The 16,913-nt window shown below is 42.9% G+C and overlaps 1 protein-coding gene across 8 annotated transcripts in view; it reads right to left on the bottom strand.

The window, feature by feature from the left end:
- The window catches only part of LOC123761780 (fructose-2,6-bisphosphatase TIGAR), a 74,699-nt gene that overhangs the window by 39,344 nt on the left and 18,442 nt on the right, over nt 1–16,913 (bottom strand). For 2 of the 8 annotated variants that reach the window (XM_045747984.2, XM_069330522.1), the window contains 3 exons: nt 8,752–8,860; nt 1,692–1,779; nt 1,225–1,368 (listed from right to left, as the gene is read on the bottom strand). In XM_045747984.2, the coding sequence (XP_045603940.1) occupies nt 1,225–1,368; nt 1,692–1,779; nt 8,752–8,843 (324 nt within the window). In that variant the 5' untranslated portion in view covers nt 8,844–8,860. Of the gene's footprint in view, nt 1–1,224; nt 1,369–1,691; nt 1,780–8,751; nt 8,861–10,812; nt 10,832–10,909; nt 11,240–16,913 lie in introns of those variants that run through there. The other 6 variants (XM_069330525.1, XM_069330521.1, XM_045747981.2 and 3 more) reach the window with 6 other exon arrangements.

Below are 16,913 nucleotides of genomic sequence, written 5' to 3'. Positions count from 1 at the left end.
GCTCTTCCAATTTTCAGGTTTGCTGCGGGTGGCATACCTGGAGTTTTGACCTTATATGCATATATCCCTTTAGAGAATTCTATTGCAAACAATTTGATACCAAAATGAACTATGTAACATGGAAATTGATGTGAGAAAACTGAAAACAGTATAAACATTTTAGTGCAGTTGTTGGTGTGCAGATATGTGCTCACTCACAGGAAAAGCTTGGGCGATTTTCGCGTTTGCTGCAGGTTGCATGCCGGGCTTTTTTACTTTATATGCAAATATCCCTTTAGAGAAGTCTATTGTGAACAATTTGATACCAGAATGAATGATGTTGCATGAAAATTAAGGCGAGAAAACTGAAGAGTATACACATTTTAATGATGGTGTTCGGCTGGGTGCTCGCATACGGGTAACACTTATCCGATTTTCGGATTTGCTGCGGGTGGCACACAGGACTTTTTGACCCTATATGCATATATTCCTTTAGAGAATTTTACTGCATACAATTTTATACCAAAATGAGCGATGTAACATGAAAATTGACATGAGAAAACTGAAAAGAGCATTCACATTTTAGTGCTGTTGCACGCTCACAGGTAATGCTCAGCTGATTCTCGGGCTTGCTGCAGGTGGCACGCCGGGTTTTCTGACCTTATATGCATATACCCCTGTAGGGAATTTTATTGCAAACAAATTGATACCAAAATGAATGACGTCGCACGAGAATTGAGGTGAGAAAACTGAAAAGAGTATACACATTTTAGTGCTTTTGTGCGCTCACGGGTAACGCTCAGCTGATTTTTGGGTTTGGTGCGGGTAACACGTCAGGCTTTTGGACCTTATATGCATATACCCCTGTAGGTTATTCTATTGGGAACAATTTGATACCAAAATGAACGACGTATAACAAAAATTGAAGTGAGAAAACTGAAAAGAGTACACACATTTTAGTGTGGCCGCCCGCTCACGTGAAACGCTCGTCCCACCTTGGGGGTAGGCTGGGGCGCACACACTGGGAACGCGAAAGTGTTAAAATAATAACATAGTAAGCATTGAGAACAAAAAGGAAACTATTTACACATGTGGAATATCATATAAAATGGGGAAGGGGTTTTTAATTTCTGCTCTACAATCACAAAGAGAATGGAACAAACAAGAGATATTATATTTCTAGAAGAGAGGACTATTTCATGAATTTAGAGACACAGTACTTGTACTGCATAATGAGGTCCTTACCCTTTCTCGTAACCTTTCATCAACCTTAATGGAGGGTAATATACAGGAATTTTCTTTTAGTATATGTTCACATGTGGAATATGCTCTACACAAATCACTTGTGTAAGCTCGTGTGAATGCTGTCTTGCACAAGCTTTCTCCAGCCTGTAATGAGAGGAAGACATTGGACAAGCTACAAAGTACAGTAATTATCAAAAGAAGGTGCCAAACCTGCAAGACTGTACTGTATAGCATGACAAACAACAATATTCATTGTCCCAGATAAATGTTCTGACTTACTGAATGTAATTCGAGCAAATGCATTAACATCATGTGCTGAAAAACTGTTCAGTGGCTTTGTTACTCATGAAAAATAAATAAAAGAAAACATGAATTGTGGAAAATTAAACTACAGTCCATCAAAACTATTCATTACACAACTAACTATTCAATACCAAATTCTATCAGCTTGGGGATAATTAAGTTACCTGCGATGCTTGCACCTTTCCTAATGAGCTCAGAGGAATATCTAGATGACCTTGAATCTTGCGCTCTCTGTTGGCTTCTGTCTCCCCACTTGAGGGGAAAAAGTAAACAAATGACTGTACAGTATATTTCAAACCAATAATACAGAAATTTATACAATAATCATAATACAGTATAGCAATATAAAGTAGATAAGACCCTCAAAAGTAATAAGCAATTGGAATAATAACACTTAAAGGGACATTTACTGAAGATGATTTCAATTGTCAAGACAATGGTCCAGTCTTGTCTAAACCTGAAAGTTAAAATGAGTGTAGTTGCAGAGCAATACTTTGCCTTAGTAATCTTACAGTAAAATACTATAAAATTACTTTAATTATGCTATTCAAAATGTTGTTTTAACACTATCATTTATCTGTATTTTATTCCCTATGAAACATGAAAACCAAGTAACATCTCTCTTCATCATTACTTCCTAATTCCCTCTTTCATTCAGTTGGTTAGTATTCACCAAGAAATGTGGAAACCCAGCACTGAATGTAATGAAACGCCATTTTCTGGGTGAGCCCCGGAGGCTCTCTGGAGCTTATCGAGCTAATGTATGTTATATTAGACCGGGACATTAGCTATGGAGTTCAGACCTACCAAGGACCAGCGCCAGAACCTGGCCCCTTCAGCGAGGTTTCAGGGAGCAATAGCCCTGGAAAACCCCCTTGTGGTTGGGGGTTTTCCTTATCTGCCATCAACCGGGGATATGCACCCATTGAGGTAGGCATAACAAAACAAACCCCACATGGTAAGAAACTAAAACAAAAAAACGAACAGAGAGGTAGAACTCCTGGCAATCCTAAGGAAACAAGCAAACATCACACTTTACTGCTGTGCTGCTCATCCGCGCAGCCCTCCCCTCCCCAAGAGGGGGAGGGAGGGACCCGGACCTCACCATGCCGGCTGCCTAGCACCAGTTCAGTAGCTAAGCTTTAACCAACGCGAAAAACCGCCGACCGGTGGGAGGGAGGGTTGCCAGGGAGCCTCCGAGGCTCACCTAGTAAATGGTTTCATTACATTCAACGCTGGTTTTCTGTGGGTAGCCCCTATGACTCCCTGGAGCTACATACCCAAAGAGAAGTAAAAGAAAGGGCTGACCCGGGAGGTGGCCGCCACAAACTCCACAATGCGAAGTCGAGACAACAGGCAGCAACCTGCAACCCAAAACACACAAGAACGCACAGGAGCTGACACGCTCACAAAATAACAGGCGGCCAGGAACCCGTGCGACCCCAAATCCCCACGCCCAAAATGAACCCAAGACGTCACCAAACACGGCAGCGAAAACTGCAAACGTCCGAACGGCACAGGCGCAAAGATAGACCGCAGGCTGGTAGACTTAAGAACCCTGCGGACGTTCCCTGAAACAGGGAATGAGGGGAACCGGATCAACCCAAAGCGCATTCCCAGCCACAGCACGCAGGTAACAGTGAAGAGCCACAACCGGACACAACACACGACACACCACCAGCCGAACCAACCAAGCATCAATAACCCAAGGACCCCTCCAGAAAGCAGCCAACTCGGCCGTCGCCAGAAGGATAGAGAAAGGCTGCAAACGTACAAACCTATCACCAGTACCAAAAGAGCAGAAACCTCTGTGCCAGAGGAGAGCCGGAACTCCTCGACCCAACCCGCAGAGGCCAATGCCAACAAAACATGGCCTTTGAAAAACAATCTTGAACTGAAGGGACTACCACAAACTGAAGAGAGGAAAGACAAGAGAGCATCCTGATCAAGGACTAGGACGGCTCAGGCGGTGCATGAGCCATCCCGAACACAAGCCGGAGCGGCTCCGCCAGTACCGCATGATACGTGGCGACAGTAAGAAGCATCAATTAACTGTCTTGAAAAACCAAGAAGGACAAGACAACCCAATGTGAAAGAGAAGACAACCTACAGAGAGAAAGAAAATGGTGAATAGAAATGCCAGGAAACGTCATACTGTCGCCGAGACGAAGCTCGCAGGTGGGACACCATCAACGAAGCCTGATTGATCACCATAGAGATGGTGATACACCCGCGTCAAAAGGCTAGATGCTAAGAGCCGAGGAGAAGGCAGAACCTGCCACGTACAGGACCAGTCCAACCTGCCGAAGGAGGTGGAGCTGCAGGAAACGCCCCGGGTTCGGACACCTATCAAGCAGCGTCTGAGAACAAACCTGGGCCGGTCACCAAGGGGCCACGAGGACTACTCTCCTTGGGAAGGACTCCAACCGAGCCAGAACCCGAAGCAACAGCTGGACTGGGAGAAGAGGAACAGGTAACTCCATCTCGACCAGTCCTGCCAATATGCATCCACTGTGAACGCCTCGCAGGTGGGTAAGGGTGCCACATAGAATGGGAGACGAAAAGACCACGCCGACGCGAAGATAGCCATGTCCAGGAGTCCATATGTCCTGCAGAGCCAATGAAATGAGTCGGCAACGACCAGACAATCCGTGAACAGAGGAATGAACAGAGACAGGTCATCCACCAGGATGTAGGACACACCCCGGACATGAAACGCACGGATAGCCAAACCCCCGAGAATCCAGCAGACGAGCCACTCGAAGGGACCAACCCCAAAGGTCAAGGACCTAAGAGAACCCCCGTGGGTCAGGTAATGAACCACCGGAGAACAGTCCGAATGGAGCCGGATGGTAGAGCCCCGAGTGACCCGAACCCTCCGAAGCGCAAACCAGATAATCACAAACTCCCGAACCATGCTGTGAGCTCGACAGACGGACAGACCCCCACCATCCCCAGGCGGCCTGGTGAGCACTGGTCACAAAGCCCCGGCCGTAAGATGACCCGTCCGTGAACACGTCGAGCGAAGGCTCAGTGAGGCGCCAAGGCACAGAACCCCGAAAACCCCAAAGAGGAAGCCGGCGATGCAGCACCAACACAAGATCCCCAGAGGAAGAACCCAACTTTCACTAGAGAGGCGGAAGGGGAGTCCCCGAGGGAACCAAACAAACGCCGAAGCCAAACCCAACCCGGCGGGCAGACCAGCACGGCGAAGTTCAGACTCCCGTACAACTGCTCGAGCAACTGCCAAGTGACCCGGGACCCCCCTCATAAACAGCTGAATGCGGGACCACAGCCACAGCAACGCTTCTAGAGGGAAAGACACGGAAGTAGTCCATGAGTCCTAAACAAAGACCCAGCTATGTCCGACCCTCGGGACGGAACAGATGGAACAGCCTCCAGATCACCAGGAACCCGAACCCGGCGATCTGGAAAGAACCACACCCCTGGTGAGCAGACAAGCGGACCGACTGGGAGCCCACACACTAGTCAGTCATCGAGGTAGGCTAGAAACCGAATCCCGAACAGACGCAGACATGTCACCAAGATCTGGGAAAGATGCATAAATACACTAAGTGCCAATTACAAACTAGGAAAGACAACAAAAGCAGCAAGCCTAAAGCCCCACCACCACCTTTGGCAGTCCCGGAACCCTGGAGAGAAACATGCCAAGAAGGAACCCGGAGGTCCAGGGACACCATCCAGGCACCCAGCCCCAACAGAAGTCGGACCGGAGATAACAGTCTTCCGAAGAGGGCAAAGAATCTAGGGCACACACAAAACAAGTCCAGAAGAACCTCAGATCCGCAAGGCCCATGTCTGCCTGCCTAATAACGGAGCAGCCTACCTGCCGAACACCGAATGAACCTTTTTGACATTTGTTGTACAGTGGTACCTCGGAATACGAGTGTCCCTGTATACGAGTTTTTTGGAATACGAGTAGGATTTCCTCGGAAAATGTGCCTCGGAAGGCGAGGGTTACCTCGGAACACGAGTTTGTTGATACGTGTACAGGCCGACCTAGCGCATGGTGGTCCGGCGATCGTCGCCCCTCCGCCCTTCAGTTAACCAGTGCCTCGTGCTCAGTGACTATCCCATGTCAATTCTTCACCTGGATTTTCAGTGTTTTGCTGGATTTTTGGTCATTTGACCATAAAAGTTGTTATTATATATCTCACCATGGGTCCCAAGAAAGCCAGTGGTAAGGATCAAGGCAAGAAAGCCCATGTGAGGATGACAATATTGGAGAAACAAGAGATCATTCGGAAGCATGAAAATGGTACACGTGTTATTGAACTTTGTAGGCAGTACAACAAAGCAACGTCAACAATATGCACTATACTTAAGAAGAAAAATAGGATTATGGGTGCTAAAGTGGCAAAAGGCATAAGAACAATGACTAAACGAAGACCACAAATACTTGAAGAAGTGGAAAAGTTTTTATTAATTTGGATACACGACAAGGAATTAAAGGGTGATAGTGTTTCGGAGGCCATCATTTGTGAGAAAGCCAGGGTATTGCACGAAGACCTTCTAAAGAAAACCCCTGCAACGAGTGATGCAGATACGAAAGAGTTTAAGGCAAGCAGGGGATGATTTGAAATATTTAGAAAAAGAAGTGGTATCCATAGTGTTGCGAGGCATGGGGAGGCAGCCAGCTCAGACAAACCAGCCACTGATCGATTTATTGAGGAATTTAAAGAGTTTGCAGAGGCTGAGGGATACCTACCGCAACAAGTGTTTAACTGTGACGAAACAGGACTGTTTTGGAAAAGATTGCCTAAGAGGACATACATTTCTAAGGAGGAAAAATCTTTGCCCGGACACAAGCCTATGAAAGATAGGTTTACGCTTGTGCTGTGTTCAAATGCGAGTGGCGATTTGAAAATTAAACCCTTGCTAGTGTATGATTCTGAAAATCCAAGGGTTTTCAAACAGTATAAAGTGCAGAAAACCCAAATGTGTGTGATATGGAAAGTCTAATAAAAAGGCATGGGTGACTAAGATTATTTTTTCGGAGTGGGTGAATGAAGTGCTGTGCCCTGCCATAGAAAAATATCTGCAGGAGAAATATTTGACACTCAAGGCCCTGCTTCTCCTCGACAATGCTCCTGGTCATCCTCCAGGATTGGAATATGAATTGATGCACAGATACAGTAAATTTCTCACAATAAAGTTCCTTCCACCTAACACCACTCCTCTAATTCAGCCTATGGACCAGAAAATCATAGCGAATTTTAAGAAACTGTATGAAAGGGAACTTTTCCGGAAATGTTTTGAAGTGACTGAAGCCACAAACCTCACCCTCAAAGAGTTCTGGAAACACCATTTTAACATTTGTAGTGCTTTAAAACTCATTGACAAAGCCTGGCAAAAAGTGACTCAAAGAACCATGATCTCTGGCTGGAGAAAATTGTCGCCTGAATGTGTGACAGAACTAGATTTTGAGGGGTTTGAACCTGTAAATGATGCGCCTATTGTTAAGGAAATTGTTACTCTGGGCCGGCAAATGGGCTTGGAATTGGATGGTGATGATGTGGAGGAGTTCGTGGAAGAACACAACGAAGAACTGACGACTGAAGAACTCCAAAAGGAACAGCAAGACGATGCAGCTGATGATGTTTCTCCAGCGGAGGAGGATGAGGCAGTAGCGAATGTCCCTTCTGCACAAATTAAGAAGGTGTGTCAGATGTGGGAAGAGATGCAAACTTTTATTGAAAAGACTCACCCAGAGAAAGCTGTAGTAGGCCGTTGCCTTAATCTTTTCAATGACAATGTGATGCCTTACTACAGAGACAGCTTGCGAAGAAGGAAAAAAACAAGCTTCCATGGACAGATTTGTTGTGAGAAAATCGAGCAGTGAGCCACAACCAGGACCTAGTGGTACTCAGGCAAAACCTGCCAGGAAGTGCACACCAGAAAGGTCCTCACTGCCTGATGTGATAATGAAAGGGGACTCCCCTTCCAAACAATAACACCTCTCCTCCTCTCCCCTCCTCACCATCTTCCATACGCCTACAGCATTCAACAAGGTTAAGTAATAACTTGAACATAGTTTTGTAGGTTTATTTAGATGCATTAGGTATAAAATTTAGATTAAAGTGGGGTTTTTGGGGCAGTCAGGAACAGATTAATTCATTCCCATTATTTCTTATGAGGAAATTAGCTTCGGAATACGAGTTTTCGGAATATGAGCTGTCTCCAGGAAAGGATTAAGCTCTTAAACCGAGGTACCACTGTATTTCAGAAATTTAATTTCTTTTTTCTACAAAAACGTCAATGCTTTGCAACATCTCAGCAGTCATCCCTTTATATCTTCAGAATCAGACTTTTGAGTGCTATACTGTAACTTCAATAACATATCTGGATCTGGATGGGGTTCTGGGAGCTGTTCTACTCCCCAAGCCCGGCCCGGAGCCAGGCTTAACTTGTGAGAGCTTGGTTTAATAGGCTGTTGCTTGGAGCAGCGCACAGACCTTCATATTGTAGCAGTCTCGTGGCGAAGTGGTAGCACACTAGCTTGGCGTTTCATGAGCTCATTGGCCTAGGGTTGTATCCTGGCTGGGGAGGATTTACTAGGTGCTAATCCTTAACTGTAGCCTCTGTTCACCTAGCAGTGAATGGGCACCTGGCTGTTAAGCAATTTGGCAGGTCGTACTCAGGAGAAAATTAAGATTAAAGACCTGCCTGAAATGCTATGCATGCTAGTGGCTGTACAAGAATGTAAGAACTCTTATATATATAAATAAATAAATAAAAATAAATATTCACTACAGCTCGGTTGGTCCAGCACTTCTTGCAGAAAATTACCCAGATTTTTCTTGAAGAATCTGGATAGATTCCAAAAGTGGAAGAAATTTTCTTCCAATTTTGTTCTGACAATTACTGTTCTTTATTCTAACTCCACAAATGCTTTTCAGATTATCCAACTTTACTGTTGGCTCAAATTGACATGCTCATGCCACATCTAATGTTCCTCTAATTTATAGTACAATAGAGAACCTAATGAAAACGCTTCATTTACATTTGCCCTCCCTCATATATATAATATATTCTTCATGCATTGTATACTTAAAATACAATATTGACTTAATGAAACATTTTCTTTAAAGCAAAACCCCCTCTTCACTTTATTTGCACTGTACAAAATCCATGACCTTACTATACACATAATGTACATGATGTACCTCCACTAATGGTAACCACACTCAGCAAGAAACTTACTGCCTGATGAAGGTGACGGAGAAGATAACTGATGGTGAACGACGCATTGTGTTCTCCTCTGGTGTGATGGCGTCCTCTATTACCTCAGACATGTATGCAAGCTTGCAACCTGTAGAAAATTAATGTGAACTACATATGTCATTGTCAAGTGAAATAAAACCTATTTTCTGAGCTATTTCAGTTAAGTTATTTCAGTTATGTCCATGGATTGAAACATGTGCAGAGGTAGGATGGCATATTTGTACCATTACCGCAAGCAATGTTTCAAATAGTTCCAATTTTTCTAATTATGTGCTTCTGTTCTATCAACTGAATTTAAACAACTCTGAAATCAGGCTTTTAGTACACTAAATGATAAAGCACCTTACAAAGAGATTCATTTGGCTGCTCCCATTTATTCCCTATTGTCCAATTTTTTTCTCTGCAGCTGTATGTTTTTTATATTTTTTTTAAAGCTGTATGTTTTAGGTGTAAGTATATATGGAGAAGCTGGAGGTGTATATTGTAGTGCCACCTGGAGGCAGTCAGTGGGGGCATACTGTACAGCAGACCAAACATAAGATAGAGACAGCTCTCCCTTGGTGGTTACTTGTGGTGCTAAGGAAGGTTTTAGAAGGGCTTTACATTATTATGAATTAATGTTCTTCAGTGACTTGCAAGCACCTAAATGACTATGAGGACCTAGTGTATCTGAAATGTTCTCTAATGCCCCAATACTTTACTAGTATTATACAGTATATTGTTCTGATCAAGTGGTAATGTTCAGGGCAGCAGCTGAGAAGACCCTTCTAAAAGGTGCTTGTCATATGCAGTACTGTATTCAAAGCCTGATAATATTACCATGTGCAAGCATAAGCAGTAAACCCTAACTCTACAGATATTTAGAGAAAACCCTATTTGTTTTAATACTCAAATTTAAACTGTACAAGCTTAAATTATTAAGTCTGCAGGGTTAAATGCCAGAAACTCTTTGATTAGATTAAAAAAATATGTTGGTATATGCAAGGTACCTAATAGAAGCCTGTTAGAATAAATATTATAATGTTATTTTTTTTAGCCCATTTTCTCTATTTCCCTCCAGAAAAAAATGCAGTAGTTTAGCTAACCAAAAGTGTCCAGACCTGGGCCACCAACCTGCCCTACTGGAGCAGTGACTCATTAGTCCCAGGAAGCATCAATATTGAAGTGCTTTTAATTTCCCTAAACCACCACAGTTTTTATGCTGAGTTGTGTCAAAAATGTAGTGTGTTCAGTAATAAGTTGATTTTTTATAATTCAGTTTGTTTCTTGCAGGAATCATAAGATTTTTTTTCTTTTTAAATTTAAATGGTTATATCTGATTAATTCATTATGTATAATTTTCAGAAAGATATACAGTCCTTAAACTGTTGGATAACAAAAATACACATCAAGACCGGTGCCAAAAACAGCCACATGTATAGTCTCCGGCCACTTAAAGTAACCACAAGTCAATTCAAAATAACACCACTACATGCTATATAACTTCATACTACCTTGAATATTAATATCACACCTTAATAGTCAATGGAACGCAAGGCATGAGTCACAAAAGATGTGTGTCTGGTAACTAGTCTCCAGCTACATAGCAAGCAGGAAAAATGTCACAAAACAATATGAAAACTCCACTAAAGAGTACTCATAGCCTGTCTAGTAATGGATTCTTTTGGTTAACCCTCAGTGGTTCTCAGTAGTTAGTAATTTGTGCTACAAATTACCTACTTAAAATTATGTTAGATTAAGGACCTGCCCAAAATGGTGTGCGTGTTAGTAGCTTGACAGGAAAGTAAAAACATCCATGCTATGTACATTCTTGTACATATAGTATATAAATAAATAAATATAAGTTAGGATTGCCTAATGCCTGTCTTCAATAGCCTGCTCCAGCTGGCAGTCTTCGGACACCCGCACAGCTGAATATTCCGGGAATATTTCTCTATTGTTGAAAATAAAATAACCTAATGAACAAAGCTACAGTTTTTACCTAAAACTTTGCGTCCGCTCATATAGACTAGTGTGCCGACACAGTGCTATGTTACTTACAGTTTCTTATTCTTAAAATACAGTCATTGCAATATGTTCCCTGTACCGAACTTAATATGCTCCCTGTACCGTGCTTGATGTGCTCCCTGTACCGTACCTAATGTACTCCCTGTATCGTGCTTGTTGTGCTGCCTGCACCGTACCTAATGTGCTGCCTGTACCGTACTTGATGTGTTACACAGACAAGAGCACAGTACTCACGCGGGGTAAGTGTCCAGGGAGGGTGGTTCCTAGTGAGGCTGGGCCCGCCCCTCACCACAATACACACACACCTCCTCTCCTAAATATAATAAATATATACCATCCCTGCCCTGTGAAACAAATACACTTACATAGCACTACTGATTTGGGAAAGTATAAATATAATTTAATATTGAGATACAAGCGTAGTGTACCTATCCTCATGGTTAACTAGTGAGGACTCATTGATAAATAATAGTAGAAGTTGCCGGTCTCATCCCCCCCCCCCTCCACCAACACCCAAGAGGAACATTTTTATTTATTTATTTATTTATTTATTTATTTATTTATTTATTTATTTATTTATTTATATACAAGAAGGTACATTGGGTTTGCGAGTACATATCATTGTAACGTACGATTAAGTTACGTTGTTGAGTAGATTAGATACACAGTGTTTAGTGAGTTTCATATTTATTGAGTAGTCTTAATTACAGTAGTCGGTTGTTGGCATTGTGGTAGACGTTCAGACGGAGCTTGGAGCAGAGCAGAGAGCTGAGTGAGGCCGGAGTCGCGGAGCTCTATGCCGGTGAGCGTGGCGGCTCGATGGGGAATCGTGAGTGTCTGAACTCATTGGGGGAGCGAGAGCATTGTAGCGTGATGTGGTCGTAGTCTGCTGTCTGCTCTGTGTCGAAGCCTGTAGCATCTTGGGGACGATTAGAACTGTACACGCCGGGTGCTACATTCTTAAGGTTGAAGAGGTGAGGTAAATCCAAAGTGTCCGTACTGGAGTTATCTGAATCACTGTGGAAATTGTACTGTCCGCTATTCGTTGTTTAAGATTCAGCTACTCGGATTGTGTTCCAGCCATGATGTTTGCCTCCACAATTTGGACATTTGGCTGTTGTGGCCTGGTTTGCCTTGTGCTTGGCTATACAGTCTTTGGTTGGATGTCTCAGGCTGCACACTCCGCATCTCTCCTGTCCGGTGCAGCGTGATTGATGGTGGCCGTATTTCTGACACCTGAAGCAGCGCAGGGGTTCTGGGACGTATGGTCTCTGTCGGTATGTTCCCCAATTTCCAAGACTGAATGTTTCTGGCACATGTCCCATGACGGTCACCAGAACCTGACGTGTCGCTGCCTTGTCCACTTTTGTGCGGCATCGTTCCGCATTCAGGATTTGCCTGTGTTCTAGTACTGGATCCAGGGGAAAGTCGATTGGGTATCCGAAAAGCACGACTCGTGTGCGTCTTTCTGAAGGGTCCAGCTTTTCCAAGCATACAGGTTTCCCTTGCAGGACTCCTACTTTTTTTAAGTAATTTGCAGTCTGTTGGTCTTGTGGTGTTATTATTATTTCTCCTTTCAGGTTGACTGTAATGGAAAGTTTGAGCTCTGGTTGTTCTTTTTCCATTGCCGTTATTACACCATATGCTGAACTATTTGCCTTGATCCTTGCACTGAAATGTGTACAAGTCTCAAAACTTGATACATTAATTGTAAGTGACTCCTTATCACCCTTAAATGCTCTCAACTCTTTAAGACATAACTGTAACATGCTCGTGTCCGAAGCTAGACACAAATACAACAAAATTATTAAGGATGGTAACAGAGTCCATTTCATGTGGTCTCCATCTCATGTTGGCCTCCGAATGCATGATAGAGCTGATAAGTTAGCCAAAGAATCTGCCTTTAAAGGAGCCGTTGAGTGTAACCTTGGATTGTCAATGAGCAATCTGAGAGCAGCTGTACACCGAGAACTTCAACAAGATCTTGTAGATCTGAGGCAAAGTGAAATTGACACCAGTAATTCCATCTATCATCATACTATCATGCAAGAGGAGCCACACATCTATGGATCATCCAATAAAATCAGCAGACTTCTAGATGTTACTACTGCTCGGCTTAGACTCGGTTACAAGTATCTCTGGGAATTCTCATTATCTGCTGATGTAGACCTGACCAAATGTAAACTGTGTCAACAAAATTATTCGCACACTCTCCGTCACTATGTGATGGAGTGCGAAAAGATACGTGAATTTAGAGACAATTCTATAACCAATGTTCCAGCGATGTGTCAATATTTCATTCAAAATGATCTGCTACCAGAAATTTTAGCCAAATATCCCCAGTTTGCTAACTGTAGGTAGTAACTAAGTGATTGTAACCTATCCACCGCTGCCCACTGGATGGGGGGCGGTGTGCAGGACAAACATATAAATTTTGACACTAGCTCTCCACATATGTCAGTTGCTTAATTTAGAACCTGTACTTGAGGTCGATCTCGAACCCATTGTTGATGTGATGACTTATATTGAATTTTTTTTGTAACTAGCTCATCAAGATTGTAACTTGCTTAGCTAAATGAATTGTGGGGTTCAGTCCCTGAGCCCATTATGTGCCTCTGTAACCCTTTCCACTACCGCCCACAAGATGGGTATGGGGTGCATAATAAATGAACTAAACTAACTAAACTATGCTGTAGGAAAGTGGTCTGTCTGCATTATTTTGAATTTTGGAAGATGTGCAGAGTCTGGCGATGTCTGGTGTGAGGCTGATGGTGTCCTCTCCTGTCTCATACTGTTGTCCTGTGGCTGGGCTGTGGACAGAGAAGCATTGTCTGACACTGGCTGGTGTGTGACTGATGCTATCCTCTCCTGTCTCATACTGTCGTCCTGTGGCTGTGTTGTGGACAGAGAAGCATTGTCTGACAACTGGCACACTCATTCTCACAGAGCAAATCTATTAATTCCAAATCAGAAAATACACAAAAGTGCTGCAGAAATACAGCAAATGCAAAAGAGCAAAAAACAATTACTTTCGGAATCAACACAACAGATGTACAGTTTTACCCCCGAGGTCCAGCTGAAAAACATCGTGAAGATCATGGCAGAGACCATTATCAATTGCCTACAGATATATAATAATAATAATAATAATAATAATAATTTTTATTTAGGTAAGGTACATACATAAAGAGATTTTACAAAGTTTGTTGGCTTTATAGATAGAGCTAGTACATACAATGCCTAAAGCCACTATTACGCAAAGCGTTTCGGGCAGGAAAAACATTAATGACTAAAGCTTAAAACTAATGGGTAAAAAGAAAAGATGTGATGAGTACATATAAAAAATAGAGGTAAAAGAGGGGGGAACATTGTTGAAAAAGCAGCACAAATACAATTACAAATTATTACAGAAAATTACATTCAAACAGCGTTGATTTGAAAAACAAAAAAAACAAAAAACATACATGGGTTGACAACAGAGGGGTAAGGTGGGTTACATGGAATTTATTAGGTATAGCTTCGTTTTTAACTTAAACTGGTTGAGAGAGGTACAGTCTTTAACATGGTTGGGAAGGTCATTCCACATTCTGGGCCCCTTGATTTGTAGAGCATTTCTGGTTTGATTTAGTCGTACTCTAGGAATATCAAAACTGTATTTATTTCTGGTGTGGTGCTCATGGGTTCTGTTACAACCTTCTATGAAGCTTTTGAGATCAGGATTGGCATTATAGTTTAGCGTTTTATATATGTATAATACACATGAGAGAATGTGCAGTGACTTAATGTCTAACATATTCAGAGATTTGAGTAGGGGTACCGAGTGATGTCTGGGGCCAGAATTGGATATTGTCCTGATAGCAGCTTTGTGTTGAGTAATTAGAGGACGTAAGTGATTTTGGGTAGTAGAGCCCCAAGCACAAATACCATAGTTGAGATATGGATAGATAAGGGAGTAATAGAGAGTCACCAGGGCAGGGCGTGGTACATAATATCTGATCTTAGAAAGAATGCCCACAGTTTTTGAAACTTTTTTTTATATGTTTAGAATGTGTCCCTGGAAATTCAGCTTGTGGTCAATGAGAATGCCAAGGAATTTGCCATTTAATTTGTTACAAATTTGGGTATTGTTTATTTTGAGATTTATTTGATTAGAGGATTTATTGCCAAACAGAATATAGAAAGTTTTGTCAATGTTAAGGGTGAGTTTGTTGGCAGTTAGCCACAGATGGACTAACTGCCAACAAACTCACGCAGATGACGCAGAACGCCTCACAGCAACAGACTCAAGAAATCACTTGTGTAATAATGGACAAGATCGTGCAGCAGACCACAGTTACACAAGAAATAGACAGTCTGAGACAAGACGGAGCACAAGAGGACTAACAACGCAACATGGACATACAGACTTCCAACAACAGTCGGGTTGTCTAGACACCAGAACATCAACATTCACAACAGCAACTGCAAGAAGCAGTGACCACCCAAGATCAACAGAATCTTACAACACAAGAGTCAGACAACAACAACCAATGCAGACTGATATGCAACAACACCAACAAAGACGTATTGAACAGCAGAGATGTACAGGTTCCGACAACACAAGAAACAGCCACGAGCAATCAATGCAGTCCGACATGCAACAATACCAACAACAAAGTGATGGACCACAGTTATGCAGTTATGCACAGATTCCAACAACGCCGGGGATGACCACGAACAATCAATGCAGTCCGACATGCAACAATACCAACAACAAAGTGATGGACCACAGTTATGCACAGATTCCAACAATGCCGGGGATGACCACGAACAATCAATGCAGTCCGATTTGCAGCGACATGACTTGCGAGGTGGAGAATATAGAGGTCGATCCCGAAGAGGAGTTCTGGTAGAACAGGCAACACCAACCATAACCGTCGTCTGGCCATTACGAATACTACAGTGGAACATACAAGGTCTTGGGAATAAAAACCACACACTTCAGGAGGCTGCAATCAGCACGAAAGCAGATATAATCGTTTTGGAAGAAACTCTTTTCCCAGCCACGAAATCCTTCAGATTAGCTGGATATCAGCACTATGTTATACCGTATGAGCAGGGGAGACAAAGAGGATTAATGACCCTAGTCAGGAACACCTTACCCAGCAAGGAAATAGACCCAGTTTCATGTGGGGATGGAGTAGAGGTATTAGCAGTAACAGTGAATATGGTTAATATTGAGCTCCTCATATACAACGTTTACAAGCCCCCTAGACGTAAACTAGAAGCAGAGGCAGTGCTTGCCTTGTCCACGCAGGAAAATGTAATTATTGCTGGGATTTTAATGCTCATCATCAAGAGTTAGGTGCGACTGGGCCAGCCAATGCAGATGGGCGCCATTTAGCTGCAGCTCTGCGAGAAGTACCTAAAATTACACTTCTCAACACTGGGGAACCCGCTCACATTCTAGGAGGTTCCCTTGATCTTAAATTAATCTCAACAGCACTCAAGCATCAGGCGAAGTGGGAAGTAGACCCGGTGATCACCAGTGACCACTATACTACTGTCACAACACTAAACGTAGAACGACCTCCTACACCACCTGCACAACCTAGGTGGAATTTAAGAGAGGCCAATTGGAATATATACCAAGAAAAACTTGAAAAATGGTATGCAACATACACGCCACCTGAGGATTTGAACACACACGAGACCAATCTGCAGGAAGCCATTGCAGCTGCTGCAAACAAAGCTATTCCAATCATTATCACAGGAAACACAAAACCAAAGAACTATTGGTTCTATAGTAATGAAGTTAAAGAACAGAACCACAGAGTCAACATCTTCAGAAAACATCTAAAGAGAAACCCCACACCAGAAGGAAGAACTCTGCTAAGAGCGGTGATATCTGAAGCAAGACGAGTTTCTAGAGAAGTAAAGGAGGCAAGATGGTTTGAGTGGTGTCAAACTCTAAATGAACATAGTAGTCTTGGCAAGATATGGGGTCAGATTAAAACTATATCAGGTCGACCTGCCCGACCACAGGCATGTATTCAACCATTGCAGGAGGCTGAGAGACTTGCTCTCCAATTTGCAGAAAGAACAGCTTCATATCAGCTTCCTGCAATGGTCCGAAGGCAGCAAGAACAATTAAA

The sequence above is a fragment of the Procambarus clarkii genome, chromosome 24 (assembly GCF_040958095.1).
Source record: "Procambarus clarkii isolate CNS0578487 chromosome 24, FALCON_Pclarkii_2.0, whole genome shotgun sequence".
NCBI classification, from domain to species: Eukaryota; Metazoa; Arthropoda; class Malacostraca; order Decapoda; family Cambaridae; genus Procambarus; species Procambarus clarkii.
This window is presented reverse-complemented; position numbering and strand designations above follow the sequence as displayed.